General features: G+C 47.2%; 1 protein-coding gene across 4 annotated transcripts in view; it reads right to left on the minus strand.

Moving 5' to 3' along the window:
• Nr3c2 (nuclear receptor subfamily 3 group C member 2) overlaps nucleotides 1-9962 on the minus strand; it is a 397495-nt gene extending 387533 nt beyond the window's left edge. The window contains exons 1-2 of one of the 4 annotated variants that reach the window (XM_045131380.1): nucleotides 9662-9962; nucleotides 194-1952 (exon numbers count right to left, since the gene is read on the minus strand). In XM_045131380.1, coding sequence (XP_044987315.1) covers nucleotides 194-1950 — 1757 coding nt within the window. In that variant the 5' untranslated portion in view covers nucleotides 1951-1952; nucleotides 9662-9962. Of the gene's footprint in view, nucleotides 1-193; nucleotides 1953-7123; nucleotides 7391-8212; nucleotides 8341-9661 lie in introns of those variants that run through there. The other 3 variants (XM_045131381.1, XM_045131378.1, XM_045131382.1) reach the window with 3 other exon arrangements.
• Between the last annotated feature and the right edge of the window lie 5900 nt (nucleotides 9963-15862).

Here is a 15862-nt window from a genome sequence, read left to right on the forward strand (position 1 = left end):
TAAAACAAAAAAATGCTGATAACTAGGAATATGTTTGAATTTCTCAAATCAAAAAGATAGCTAGACTGCTACGATTTCTAAATTCACAAATTTCAAAACAAAAAAAGAGGAGGAGGAAAAAGTGGAGGAGGATATGAAAGGAGGGAAGGAGAGGAAATGATTCTTTTATTTTTTTAATTTTAAATCACCTTACCTTGATACGTTTTCTGGAATGTATTCTAGGACCGGATACCCATCGCTTCTTCTAGAGGACAGGTCACTGTGTGATTTCCAAGACTCCATTAGCGTATTGACAGGAGGAAAGGAACTCAGGTGTTGGAAAGACTGGTCTCTTGGTGATCGTGATAAAGATATTGTACCTTGAGCACCAATCCTGTAGTGAAAGGACTGACCACTCGAATTCACACCAACAATGGCTGATGAAGGGATACTGGCCTCGGGATAATAGCTCCCATCATCTGGTTCTTGCTTAATCCCCAGTGGGAATCCAGCGCCTTCACAGTTACCATCAAAGCCCGGTACAGGTGGTCCTAAGATTCCTGACAGGGAATAATAGTCTTTGTCATCCATAAAGGAAAAATACGAGCCATCCATGAATGGAAACGGGTTTACTGGTGGGTTCCCTTTAAAAGAGGCACCTGAACACGAGTGCTTGGTTGACTCTTGCTTTATTGGTACTGAGAATGGAGAACTGGGATTCATTTTGCTATTTCCCCCTAGACACGAGCTGCTGAAAACTCCATCTGGTTCTGGTTTTATGTACTGGACAATGTTGAGGTGGCCAGTCACACCGTTTGAGATGGCATTCTCGACTTCCTCAGTCTTGGGGAAAGGGACTGCGGGAGCACCGTTCTCGTGGGTGTCTGGACTGGATACCACATCGCGGCTGGCACTGGCTCCAGCAGAGGAGCCAGAAGGAGCATAGTTGAAAGCATTGCCCATGGGGCTGCAGATGGACCCCACGGTGCTGGCTGTGGGGCTGGAAAGCGTGGATCTGTTGTTAGTGTTGGAAGGGCTGGACACAGAGCACCTTGAGTTGTTGACATTTGCCGGGCTGGACACAGAGGAGCGCAGCATGACGTTGTTGGGACTGGAGACTGGAGATTTGACGCTGCAATGACTTGGCGGGCTGGAAATTGGGGACTTCATGCTGCTTAAGGGGCTCGAAAGAGGGGAGCCCATATTGCTAGCATGTGCGGGGCTGTGCGACCGGGAGCCTCGGGTTTCTATGTTAGGGGAGCATGTCAGAGGGGTCCCTTGAGTGATGGGGCTGTGCACTGGGAAATTGCCAAAGCTGGCTGTAGTGGAGGAGACGGAGTTGATGCCAGCAGGGCTGCACACCGAAGATGCCATGTTAAGAGGGCTGCAGACCGAGGGACTCTTCTCATGACATACGATGGGGCTCTTCACAACGGCACGCATGACCCCACCATTCACGGAGCATCCGGAGTCAGGCATGAAGGGCCTCAAAGGCCTGCTCACACCACTCAGAGATGAAGGCCGATGGCCATTCTCTTTATAGAATTTCACCAGCTGCTCCATGTTTTGGTAAATCTTGGCTGGGCTCATGCTTCCTTGTTGGTTCTGTTGATCATAAGTGTACTCAGCATCTCTGATAGAATCCATGTATAAACCCATGGATTCGGCCACAGTGGTCGAGAGTTCTTTAGATTCCAGCTCCGTTTTAACATCAGATGTTACAATTCCAGACCGACTGCTGTCTTGCTGCAGGCAGGGGAATAGTTCGTGTTTTTCTTTACTGTTTCCTTGAGTACTGTTGTTCGGAATAGCACCGGAAACACAGTTTACGTCGACAATCTCCATGTACTTATTCTCATCAGTCCTCTCTGTAGGCCCCAGAGAAGAAGGTTCTCCAGTCTGAGAAACTTGACCCCACCGTCTTTCCATATCTGGACCTTCAGGGAGACTATGGTAGCCTTTGGTCTCCATCTCTAACAAAGAAATGTATATTAAAACATGAGTCAGTAACAGTAGTACAATGCTAACGAATTTATATCCTAGGGTTACATTTGTTGAACTACAAAAATATTTTATACTTAAAAAGCAATATTTATAGTTATATTAAAAGTGATCCTCTTGGGTGCTGACCCAATAGGATGCTAACTATAACTAACTTGTCTAGAAGCATGAATAAGAAGCAAAATGTTGCATCTCAATAACGGAACAAATTTTCTATCAGCAGTCTTTGCAGCATATAAAGAATATTGACAGTGCTGGAGAGATTGCTCAGTGGTTAAGGCATTTGCCTGCAAAGCCTAATGATCAGGGTTTTGCAGGGGCTGGAAGCCTTGGCATGCCCATCCTATCTGTCTCTTCTCTCTCTCTCTCTTTTCTTATAAATAAATAAAATATATTTTAAAATTTTTTAAAAATAATATGAACTTACTTGAATGTTAAATGGTACTAAAAATCATCCTGGGGTTGGATGGGGTAGTGAAGGGCCAAAGTTAATGAGATGGGTGATTTGCCCAAAATCAAGAGCATGGTGACAAAGGTTAGGATTAAAGTTAACCCTCTGACTTCAAAGTTTGTGCAGTGTTTGGATCCCATGGAAGCTGCCTTCCATTGGATCAGCTACATGACCTTGTTACAAACAATAGGGAAATGGGATTAAGGTTACCATTTCCAAATATAAACTTGCCAGATGAGTTATCGGAGACACAGTAAAGAAGACTTTAAGGCAGATGAGCACTGAAGACACTTTAGTGTCAGTTCTGAAAAGTAAGGTTTACACATCCCGATTGAGTAGCTGTGTGGAAATCAGGGAGGGTGTACGATAGTTCAGTAATGTCAGGTCGCTTTCCTGGATTTCAATACGGACAGCAACTGTGACATGCACCATGGCCTAGAGACTCTGAAAGAAAAATTCCAAGAGCCAGGCGTCAGTCAGTAGTCACACTCCACAGGGAATGCAGGAAGTTTGAAAGGGGCCCTTAACATTGAAGCCATTCATTCCACAATGCCTACTAAGTACTTGAATCTGTGGTGGTAAACAAAAGAGATCTACCTCCCTTCCTCAAGTAGCCCATAGGATAGTCTTAGGTATACAGTCACGTCTATCTGCGCTAGTAGATAAGTTTTGTTTATGAACAAATAATGAACTACATAGATACAATTCTTATGTAACATATAATTCAATGCAAACAAAACTATGCAACTGGTGAACATATTATCTAAATAGTGCAAGTGGGAAAAACTGAGGTACTGGTCACACAGTTAAGTGGTAGAGCTGGAATTTGACTCCAGGTCTCTCTGTTTACTGGGGTTTCTCAATCTGGCATTAAGGACATGTAGGGTCAGATAATTCTTTATTGTGGAGGCCTGCCCTACGCATTGTGACATATCATACAGTATTTCTGACTTACTACATGCCACCCCCATCTGAAACAACCAAAAATGTCTCCAGACTAGCAAATGACCCCAAGGAGCAAAATTACCCTAGGACTATAAAGAAATATACGACCAAAAAAAAATTAACTCATTATAGGTAAAATTTTTGACTGTACATCTCAGCATCTAAAAATGCCTGTGTTCATTTTCTATAAACAACCTATGCCCCAAGAAAAGATTGTTCATTTCTGCAGTTTTGTGCACAAATGCTGCCGTAGACCTCTTGTCCTTTCTCAGTTTTTCCACCTACCCTTCCTACCTTTTGTACCTTCTCCTCATTAAAAAATAACACTAGGAAGTCCTTTGCTTCTGAACCTATATTAATTAACATTCAAAGACAATACAATGACTCCTGTAAATTAATTGCTATTAGTTATCACAAGCCTCTATAATGAAATTTAATGTCCAAATTGTCTGAATATTGTGAGGACCCTCTTACATCTCTGTACTTTACAGTTGATTTTAAGTTCTAACTACTCAGTAACTATCAATTTCACTGCCATGTCCCGGGTGGATAGTAAAGTGCAAAGAAAATCTGTTGAATTATTACGCTGTGATCAATACTCAATTTGTGAACATTAAAATATACCAATTATGTAGCTTGCTTTTACTTAAAGAACATTATTCTATGAATTGTTAATCAAAAATCAATCACACGACAGTAGAAAATAAATCAAACTATAAAGACTCAGGTAGCTATCTGGTAATTCTAGCCAAAAAAAAAATTAGATGTGGATAGAGGCAAAAAAAAAAAAAAAAAAAAAGCAAAACAAGAAGTGAGTTGGGATCCATTGCTAAGACGGGACTCTTCTACTCTACTGAAAGCTTATTTAGTGACAGGTATGGATAGTAAAATACAGTATACAGATTATGTGTTTTCTTTTTCTACTTCTAAGAATCTTCTCTCTTCCCCATACCAAACAAGGATGGATATATACAACAAAGACACAGATGTCTCAGGTTCAAATTTATCACATACTACATGATATAAAGCTAAGTGTATCTCACCCCTCAAAGCCCAAACTCACATTGATCTCCTGGAGCTGTGTACCACCATCTACATAAATGCCTAGAAGTTTCCTTGCCTCTGAGTTTTTACGCAGGCCACTGGCATGCGCCTCCTGTACCCACCAGTGCAGCAACAGGGCACTCTGCCCCGAGCCTGACAGCCCAAAAGAGGGTCTTCTCCAAAATTCCACCCTCCCAAGTATCTTTTGAAAGTAGTGGTCACTCTTTTTTTTTTTTTTTTGGTGTGTGTGTGTGTGTGTGTGTGCGCGCGCGCGCGCGTGATGTCAGTCTACATGTTCAACCCCCTGGGAGATTTTTAATAGTGCAAAGACCAACTTGTTTTTAAATCTATTCCCTAAAACAATTTGTCCACTGCACCCACAACCCCCTCCCAAATACACAGTTTTTACCTTCACAGAATACCTGCCAAATATCCTGAGGGAAAGTTCTCACCACTCTGCCCTAAAGGATGAGCTGTATATCAGATCTCTGAGGCTCTGGGAAGAGCTGAGGAAAACCTATCCAGGAGACCATAGTTCCTCTACTTAAAGCTCTCTACAAGGAAGCACCTTATCAGCTAACATCAGACAGCTGATCACAACTTTCCAAGTCCTGTCTCAGGAAGCTCTGAACTCTCTTAACCAGTGTCATAAAGAGGCCCCACTTCACCACATTATTGGCAAGACAATGGTTGAAATATTTGTCAAGGGCTTTGCTGAAATCTAAACTAGCTCTTTTAAGGTATCCTCAACTAACATCCTCATCCATCTCTCAACAAAGGAAACATACACACGCAGAGAGAAAGAAAGAGGGAGAGGGAGGGAGGACAATTAGCATCTATATGACTTTCACTGCAAACATCTGAGATGAGATGCTTCTAAAATGAAATCACCTGGATATTACCTTTTCTGTAAAGAGACAGACCAATTTAGAAATTTGTTTCCTATGCTGTCCAAGAAAATGAGGCTGTCTTTTTAGAACTGACATAATGACCGTGACTCAAACAGGATTTCAGTTCACTTGCACTTACTAGTGAGCACTGAAAATCCTACTCGATGAGCATGATCCTCATAGACTTAATATCCGGAGGGTGAAGGGAAAGGTTTCCATACCTAGGCATGAAATGAAACAGTGATACGCATATCTAACTTAGGTGAAATCGGGTTTATATGCCTCGCAATGGGGACTCTACCAGAGACTCCTGGACCATTCTGGATGGAAATGAAGCTTGCAGAAATTCACATAGGTAAGAGAAAGTGCCCAAAGAGGTTCTTTCAAGCCATATATATGGTCTCAGATACTATTTCTACGATGGAAAACCTAACGTTAAAACTTTGTTTCATAGCCTCTTAAAGTACCCATTCCCATAAGAAAGTCATTTCATTTTTTTCCCAGGAAGTATTATTAAAGAGCCTAAGGAATGTGTATCACAACCCCTCCTGAACGTTCTCCTTTCCCTAGTGGCTACATATAGACTCAGCTTTAAGAACTTCACAATCCCTTGGCCACACAGTTGTAAAAGTTCCCTGTTTGAAACAGGTTTTTGTCTTTCTGCTCTCCAGAACTATGACCATCCCCTTTTGCAGGTGAGGGAAATGAAAAGAAATCTGCCCAAGGTCACAGAAGGGAGTGGGAGAACCAGTTTGAGCGAGGCACACCTGACTTCTGTTCACTCAATCGGCCACCTCAGCTCTCCAAAATCCCCAAACCACCACTGCTCCCTTGAAGGAAAAAGCTCCGCGCTTTTAACTCTTTCCCTCAATTCTTCTCTCTGCACGTATTTCCATTGATAGCGTGCTCTAACGTCAAACATGAAATGAAACCTTCACAGCAGGCCTTCACAGATGGACCGGGCTGTTAGCATTACTATGTAAATATCATCAATAACAGTACCTACAGAAATGGAGACGCAAAACATCTAAGGAGCAATTGGGTGCCTTTGAAATCCGGCGGTTAAAAAAAAAAAAAAAACTCGGTCTACTATCAAAACTTTTCCGAACTATAATAAATAATTAAAGCTGATGGTGCCCTGAAGCATCGTGATTTAAACCTGGTCTTTTAAAATTCAGCAGGGAAAAGCCACGCATCTAAAATTCAGCAGGGTAAGGATGCCACCAAAAGCAGCTTCATTCCTTCTCCCAGCTGATGCCATACACCTCACCGCTGCTCCCGACTTTCCCCGATTGTTAGGGGACGGGGAAATGCACGAATTTCCAGATCTCTTTCATACCAGATCTATCAGGGATTTTTATCTCCTTCAACTGCCCTTATCCGTTACACCTCCCGCTGAGATTGGGGAAGCTTCCGCAATTGACAGATTTTAAAAATATATATATATAGATAACTCAAACGTCCTTTAGAATCTGCATGAGGAAAAAAAAAAAAACCGATCCGAAATTCATCTTTGGGGGAACGGGAAGGGTGGTCCTACAGCCAGAGGCGGTTCCAAGCGGCTATTTAGAGGGCATTTATCCAAAGTGGCCAAACTTTCCCAAAATAGTCCTCTGGCGGCCCAAGCAGGGGAGGGAGGGGGGGGTAAGGGAGTGGGGGGAGGTAGGCAAGTGGAAAAACCAAAACAACACAACAAGCAGCAAGGCACCACGCTGAGTGTGCCCGGAGATTACGCAGCGCTACTCCCTGCAAAGTGCACGCTCCCGCGCCCGGCTGGAAGAGCGGCGCCCCGCCGCCGCGCACCTCCACACACCTGCCTGGGCGGCCGGGGGTCCTCCTCTCGCCGCCGTCTACCTGTTGCGGCGCCTGCCAGCGCCACGACACCCCTAGCAGCGGATGGTGATGCCACCCCTCTGGCCCCCCCCGCCGCTACATCCAACCACATCCAAGCCAGCGAGGGCCGCTCTTCCCTGCAGCGGGGAGAGACGGAGGCAGCAGCGCTCTTGCAGCCAGGTGACGGCACGGGCTCGCTCTGAAGTTGGCTCGCGTCTGCCGGGCCCAATGACACCCCGGGCGCAGAGGAGCGGAGACGTGGGGGGGGGGGGCAGGGCCAGGGCGGGCCAAAGTGGGAGGAGGGAGGGAGGGAGAGAGGGAGGGAAGGGGGGCGGGCGAAAGCCCGGAGAGGGTGGTGGGAGGGGGGGAGTGGGCCAGCTGGAGGGCCGGCCCTTTTAAAAGCGGGTCACATGTCCAGAAAGTTCAGGTTGCCATCCCCCACCACCCCCTGAGCCACCGCCATTGGCCCGGAGGGAAACCAGGTTCCACGCTGCACGGGCCAGACGCGCTTCTCATTGGACCGAGGGGCTTGTCAATCACCGGGCGGGCGACATGACTGATACAAAGTTGCTGCGACACAGCCTGGACTCGGCAGCTTCCTTAAAGCTGCAGCAGCGGACGGGGCCACGCCGCTGGTGCCGGGTGGCGGCAGATGACACCGGGGCACGGCATGCCTTCCCTCCCTCCCCTGCACACAGCACCCCTTCCCAAACTGCTCTCTCTTCCTGGCGGACCCCAGCATCTAGAGAGAGCTGGGCGAGGGAGAAGAGTGTGGTGACGCGGAAGAAGTCAAGTATTGCTTACTATTATTACTATCATTATTTTTTTTCCTTAACTCCCGGGGGCAAGCCGAGGTGGTGTCCCCCTGCCCGCCCCTCCACCTGCAGCGCCAGGTGAGCTGCGGCGCGGAATCCGGCGCCGCCCACCGAGCTCGCGCGCGCGCGCGCGCGCGCCCTGGCGCGCGCACGGGGAGGACTCGAGTGGGCTCTCCCCGAACCCGGGCGTCCCTCTCCCCGCCCCCTCCAACCACCCCCCCACACACACACCCAGTCCTCGTCTCGGGAGTTACCTCTCGCCCGAGCAGCCGCAGTCCCCCACGGCCAGCGAGCTCTGGAGGATCACGTACCCACTCGATTTGAATTTCCTTGTTTGAACCGTGCAAGAAAAGCGGGTACATTTGGATGCAGACTTCCTTCCAACCCACCCCCTACCAATAAATAAATAAATAAATAATTTTTTTTTTAAAGGTGCCAGGGTCAAGAGCTGCCGCTCAACTGCCGGATAATTTTGTTACAGTTACTTACTACTTGAGCCCTGGATTTTTCCACTGGTTCAATAAGCGAGAGAGGTTACTATCGAGGATATGCACGTTATGCTGGGCGGAAGGGGCGTATATAATTGGGCCAAGTATATAGGTGGGTTGGGAAAGGCACTAAAGTGTTTTCTAAGGATCCAGTAACTGCACGAAGAAATTTCTCCTGCCTTCCCCCCACCACTCCCACCCCGTCTCCCCTCCCGCCCACCCAAGAGCCCAACTTGCTGGGCACCAGCATGGTCTTAACTTTGATTTCTAAGGACTTTTAGGCTCCCAGTCCGAGGCTCTGTTTTGGACTCCCCGGGTTGGCCCAGAGTCAGCCTCAGTGACGTACACACCTAAATCTGGTCTCCCCCGCCCCAACCCCCAAGGTCCTTGGCGACCCACAGGCCGGTTTGGTGGCAGCTGTGCAGCTCCTGTCTCGCCCTCGCTCCGCGCCCGCCAAAGCCCCCCGGTAGAGAGGGAGGAAGACACCTTGCGTCCAAAGGCTGCCCCCCTTCCCTTCCTTTACTCGTAGTTAAGCTCCGAGGTTCCCGACCCCGAACTCAGGGAGACTCGAACCCTCAGCTACTCCAGGTGCCAACTGCTCTGCACGCAGGAGCGACCGCGGCAGCACCCGCTAACTGGTCAGTACCCTGGATGCCTAGTGTGTGACAGTCCCTCCCTGGCGCGGGGCTCCGGCAGCCAGGAGTGCCTGCCCAGTGCCCCAACTTTCCCGAGGGGCACGCTGTCATGCGCGCTTTCAGCAGTCGGGGCATGGCTCGCGCGGGCGGGAGGCGAACAGCAGCCAGGTGGGGGGAGTCCCAGACCCGGCGCCCGCCCTGGGCACCGCTAAGCAGCGGCGGCTCGACCCAGTATTAGCAGCAATTCTTCATTATTAAAAGGAATCGACGTGTCTCTTTTACTAAGTTTTTTACCTCCTCCTGGGGAGGGCCCGGTGTTGCCCTGTATCGCAGCTTCTTGCAAAATGTAGGTTAAAAAAAAAAAAAAAAAAAACAACCGTGCAGGGCAGCCTCGGAGCGCACGCTCGCCCCGCCGCCGGGCACCCTGGCTCGCGGAGGGCACCTCGCCTCCCACCGGCTCCCTTCCCCAGCCCGTGCCCTGTGTCCCCACTCCGCGGCGCGGACCCTGCCTTGCTCAGCGCCTCCCCGGGGTCTCCTCCCGCCTGTGCCAGTGCCCAGCAACTGTCGCCGCAGCGCTCACCTTTTCTAGGACATGGTGGGAAGGCTGGGGCGGGGGAGGGGGCCGCGAGCCTCCCGCCGCCTCCGCCGCGGTGGCCGCCGGCAGCAAGTCCGATGTTGGCCAATGGGGGCTGCGAGGATGGAGAGGACGACGGTCGTGGCCGGTGGTGGTGGTGGTGGCCCTACTGACGGTGGGTACGGCAACCGAGCAGGAGTGTTGGTTACCCCCCGCCGGAGGTGGCGAACCGAGGTGGAGCGAGGGGGTGTGCGCTTCGGGCACCAGCGCGGTTCCCCCCCCCCACGACACCCCCTTCCCCAGCAGCGATGGCCCAGCCGCCGCCTGCCTGGTCCTTCTTGCCCCGGGGCTACTTGTCCCCCGGGTGGTGCCGAGCGCTGCGGCGGCCCAGCCAGCCGGCCAGTCCGGCGGGAAGATCCCGCCTCGCCGGCTGCAGCGCAGCACGGCTCTCCGCGCCCCCTCCCCGGGCTGGGGAGACGGGTGGAGGGTGACAGCTCCAAGCGGCGGAGCGAGCGTGTGTGTGTGTGTGTGTGTGTGTGTGTGTGTGTGTGTGTGTGTGTATGTGGGGGTGGCCCCAGGGGGAGCCCGCGACTCCAAGGCCCCCTCTCCGGGTCACACCCTCACACTAGCGGGATGAGGCAGCACCGCGTCCAGCCACGGGGCTGGCGGGACCCAGGGTTGGGACGCTAGCGACTGCCCTCCCCGCCCCAGTCCCTGACAGCCCGGAGGCCCCGGGCAAAGAGATCCCCCCAAAGCACGCACCCCTCCCCTCCTCTCTGCTTCTCCCCGCGTGTCCCCCTCCAAAAAAATAAATAAATAAATAAATAAAAGTGGGCCCTGACCTATAGCGCCCTGGACTCAGGCGCAGGTGCCACCCGCGTGTGGCTGGAGGGGGGGAGGAGGGGAGGGCTGAGGACCACGCGCGACGCGGGAGGGAGGGAAAAGTTTCTTTCCGGTGTCCCCGCTGCCCACCCCACACCTCCCTCCCCTCCCGCCCCCCCGGGAGTCTGCTCCCGGGTCGCCTCTCTGGGGCTCGCCGCGCCGTCCCCCCCCTCCACCGTGGGGGTTGGCGCGCGCGGGGGAGAGTGGAAGGGCGCGGTGGCCACCCCGGTGGGTGACCGCCGGTGGCCCCAGAGAGCAGCCCGGGAATGATCGGAGGGTGCTCCGGTAGCAGCGCCGGCGGCAGCAGCCCTCTCCCCCCCCCCCGCCCCAAACGCCCCAGCCGCGCGCCCCCGCGTCGCCCCGCGCGCCCCCGCGCCCTCGCGCCCGCCGGGGCAGACACCTACGCAGATGCGAAAGTGAAAGGCGGGCGGCGGCGGGCACGCGGCGGGGGCTGGAGGATGGAGCGCCCAGCATTGATCCGGGGATGCTCGGCTCCCCTGAGCGCTGGGTGCTGACGGTGGCTGCCTCTTTCCCTCCCTGTCTTTCTCCCTCCCTCCCTCCCTCCAGAGCCTTCCCACCCCAGGGCACGATGGTCACCCTCATTAGATGTGTGTGAGTGTGTGTGTGCGCGCGCGTGTTCACGAGCACTCCGGGGAGTGTGAGATCCCCTTAGCCCCAGCCTCGTCCAAGGCACCTGTGCACGTGCCCTGGGTGGAAGGTTGCCTGCTGGGCAAGGGGCAAGCTTGTGCCCTTAGCAATGCACACTCACCTGCAGGTTGTCTAAGACTTGGTTAAACAGACCCAGGGCGCTAACCATACACCAACTCTTAGGTTTTGACACTCCTTCTACGGGTTTCTAGAGTCATCTACTGACCCCGCCCCCTCCATTTTCCTATTTTGTTCCTAAATAGCTGTGAAAAGTTGCCGATCTCTTCCCACACAGAACCGCGTTTAAGGCAAAGCTGCCCTGTGAACAAACAGTCTTGCTGCCTTTCTTTAACCATAATCTTGCCTTCGCTTATCAAGCTTCCAGCTCCCTCCACCACCCGGTCAACCGTGATGGCATTATTGGTTCTTAGGTGGGATTTTAGTCTCCAGCAAAATAACCTTTTTTTTCCTGTTTCCTATTTGTAAAGGTGGCTTCTAAGGCTAAATTTACTATATATATTCCTTATAATATATATATTTCCTTGTAATATATATATATATATATATTCCTTGTAATATATATCTATTCCTTGTAATACACACACACACACACACACACACACACACTAACATAATATATTCAGTAAAGTTTTAAACAGATCATTTAGAGGTACATTGAGGTTTCCAACTAACTTTGGAAATGCATCAACAATAAGATGGATTGACGTGGGTTTTTATCAAATGGATAGAAGGATATATAGGTATGTAATACAAGACATGCTGCTAACATTAACAGAAGTGTCAAGATGCTAGTATGCAAGCATTTTCTTAAACTATTTTATGTTTGAAAATTTTTCATAGTAAAATATTAGATGACAAGGCTACCACTTAAGCTAGCATGTAAATTCCATCGATAAAACTGATGAACTTTGATTATTTCTTCCTCGTTTAGAAAATAAATTTACCACACGTATTCTTTTCTTACATAGTAACTCCCACCAAGATATTAATAAGTTTGATTACAGACAATGTGATCAATCTGTGGGGTAAAGTGGGGTCATCATAGCAACAGTTTTGAAATTTTACAGATTACCATGTTTTCACTTGGTCATTTCACAGTCTGTTTTTTTTTAAATCTTCCCTGCCTTTTAAGTTGTTTGGTATTAAAGCCAAAGGTTTTTTTATTTTAAGTATTTATTTGGGGGAGAAAGAGGGAGGGAGGGAAGGAGAGAGAGAGAGCGAGGGAAAGGAAGAGAATGGGCATGACAGGGCCTCCAGACATTGCAAAGGAACTCTAGACACGTTCACCACCTTTTTCCATCTGGCTTAGGTGGGTCCTGGGAATCGAATTTGGGTCCTTTGGATTTTCAGGCACGTGCCTTAATCATCTCTCCAGCCTTGGATGTTCTTTTGAAACTTTTCCATACCAAAATAATAGGAGGGGGCCAGGGGACTTCACCTACTCATGTATTGTCAGCTTCTTTTATCCTCGGGAGAAATGACAGGGCATTTTATAATTATTCTTAGGCAAAGTTTTGATGCACACCCTCTGAGAAACCCCATGAAAGGAGAGAACAGGGCAGTTATGCTCTTAGCAAAGTGCTCCACTGCACTCACATGCCCATTTCTCAGAGTCCTGTCAATTTTAAAATGTGTGCCCAGCAATTCCATTACTTGTTTTTTTTTTTTTTAGCTATTTCTTAAGTGGGTTTGATCTTTTCAACCTTTTAAATAAGCATATTTGTTCTATGAAGAAGGCTGGAAATTGCTTTTTCCTCAGTTAAAAATTAAGAAAGACAAGCACAGAAAAGGATCTTTTACTTAGTCTTAAAACTGGAGGCAGCAGCAGACGTCTCCCCTTCTGACAATTGTTCCCTAAGCATTCACAGTTGCTGAACCTGGGGACACCTCCCTCCCCCATCCCATTAGCGTCAAACTCCCTGAGGTTTGCCACAGTAAAGTGCACGACTCAGCATTTGCAATTTACATGTGTGACATCACATCCTCGATTATGTAACTTCAGATACAAAGCCTAATATCATCTAAGTTTGTGTTGGAAAAAATCCTCCAGAGCTATTTCTGCTTTAGCAGATCCACACTTCAGTTCCCTGTTCCTAATCTCCTTTCTTCAAGGGCTGACTTTGAGAGGGGCCAAAAAAGACACAGAGTTTTTATAAGCTGGAAAATCCTACCCTTCCCCCATTCAATACATCTTACCTCTCCTTTATATCTTTATTTGCTGACAGGAAAGTAAAACACATTGCATATCTTATAATTTTATTTTATTAAATAAAAAATTTAAAGTCAAAGGCTAAGTCATTTAGTCAGAGTTAACTTCATGATAAGTCTAGCCATCCTAGGCCATTTTTCTTTCTAAAGAGCTTGTATGCTTTTTTCCTTTTGTCTCTTACCAGCTGTTGGAAAGAGTCAAGAAAGACAGGGGGAGTCAGAGAGAGAAGTTGAATAGGAGACTAATATAAGATAGAAGTGCTTTGTTTATTGCAAAACACACATGTTACAGTTTATAAACACTGCAAGCAAATAAGAAATTGTGGACCAGAAGATAAATGCCAAACATATCAGGGCTTTTTTTTTTTTCTCTTCAGATATCCAAAATAGCCCAAACTCAATTTTCTAGACCATTTGGAATATTTGTATTAGCCTTCATTATTCATTAATTTGAATGATTAATTTGTATTTGTTTACCAAACTTTTGATTCATCTGTCTACCTCAGTCCCTTCTGCAGCCAGTTGAAACACAAAATTTACAAATTGAATACACAATCCTCTGGCCACATTCTGAAATGGATGAGGACCAAGAAGCACACATGTATCATGATTAGTATGTCATATTATTAGAAGCAAATCAGATTTCACAGTGCCGACACTGATGTCCTAAAGTTAGAAATAATGTACAGTAGTTGAAAAGGGGGATGAACTTAGAATAGTGTATTTTAATTAAAAAAAGATACTTTCATTGTCTCTTTTTTTCATATTTCTTGGTGTAGTGAAGGAAATTCATCACCTTTAAATAACTGTGCTGATATTACATAAACAACTGTGTGGTTTGTGTGCTCATTAGGAAACCAGGCTATTTCTCTGGTATAATGTACACAGAGAGAGAGAGAGAGAGGGAGGAAGAGAGGGAGAGAGAAAGGGAGAGAGACACCAATCCATTGAGTCAGGTGTGGGAAATATAAGTCACTGCTAAACTGGCTGAAAACCCCATTGAGAATTTCTCATTAGAACTTCACAGGAGCAGTCCAGTTTTCCATAGTTGGTTGGTGCTGTATTTTTAGAAGCATTTTAACAGCTGTCAGTACCAACTAAGACAACATTTTGATCAACACTAGTTTCTTTAAATTCTAGCAAAGATTATTGCAAGACAATAAAAAAAAAGCTCTGGGATTTAAATGTTTAGGCATTTAAAAAGAAATTTTTGTGCTACAAGATGTCACAAAGGCTTTAGAGATAAGCAATAAAGTCACAACATAAAATGAGGCCTTCAGATTCTTTTTTTTTTAATTTGAATTTTCTGAGGCCTATGTTCAGACAGCAAAAGACAAATTTGTCCTTGAAAGGTGCCATCATCAATAGGAACATCAAAATAAGAAGGTCCATAGTATCTTGTTAGAAGACAAGGTCAAGAGTAGACATGTGAATAGCAAGAAAGAATCAAGACTTTCTCCTACCATTAGACTTTATAAAGGGAGTTTGTCATATGTCACATATGTGGCCCTGGAAATGGCATGCAGAAAAATGTAAGAAGGTTCATGACATATGTCACTGTGATTCCTAAAGAGAGTTGTAAATTTGCTGTGGGAATGCATTACAAAGCAAATGATCACTAAATCTCTCCATGTGCCAAATTTCTCTTTCACCTGTAGACTGCTCCCCAGAAGGAGTGAGATTTGTTACAAGAGAGGTCAAGGTCATGGTGTGTTATGACATGAGCCTTCTTGTTCAGCTTATTCAGAGGTCATCTGCTCATCTCAAGGACGTAATGCGAGTTTTGAGTTTGTCCCAAGAAAGGCAGCTGAGTATTTTCAGCTTCATCTGGCTGTCAGAGTGGAGCATCTATGCCTTCTCATAGCAAGTGATATTTTTATCATTTTGTGTCCTGCAATTCTTTTGGGGTGACAAACCCATTATTTTTCTTCCATTTAGAGCATCTTAAATTTATCAGTAGCAACTTTTATTCGTTTTTATTCATTTAATTTTTTAGTGACCACTTCCATAATTCTAAACAATATCACATGGTAATTCACTCCCTGCCCCCACTTTCCCCTTTGAAACTCCACTAGAGTAATGTAGTTTCTGTAAACATCAGGCTTAGAAATACCTTCCTCTTGTGCAACACAAACCCTTTGTCAGTTGCAAACTTTTGAGTTTTGATGTTTTTCACAAAATATTCTATGTTTTATTAATGTGGACATCTGTGGTATCAAATATCTACATATGAGAACAAAGTGTATAATGTATAAAATATATAAATGTATAAAAACAAACTTTCCTTGTTGAGGACATACATATGTACATATATGCAAGAACATAGTGGTAATTATAGGTAGGCTTTGCTACTTTATTTTCCAAAACAGATAGACATGATTCCATTTAACTTAGTCAATTATTTTTCTAAAGCAACACTTAATATCCAGGTGGAATCGTTATTCTCTT

The sequence above is a fragment of the Jaculus jaculus genome, chromosome 12 (assembly GCF_020740685.1).
Source record: "Jaculus jaculus isolate mJacJac1 chromosome 12, mJacJac1.mat.Y.cur, whole genome shotgun sequence".
NCBI classification, from domain to species: Eukaryota; Metazoa; Chordata; class Mammalia; order Rodentia; family Dipodidae; genus Jaculus; species Jaculus jaculus.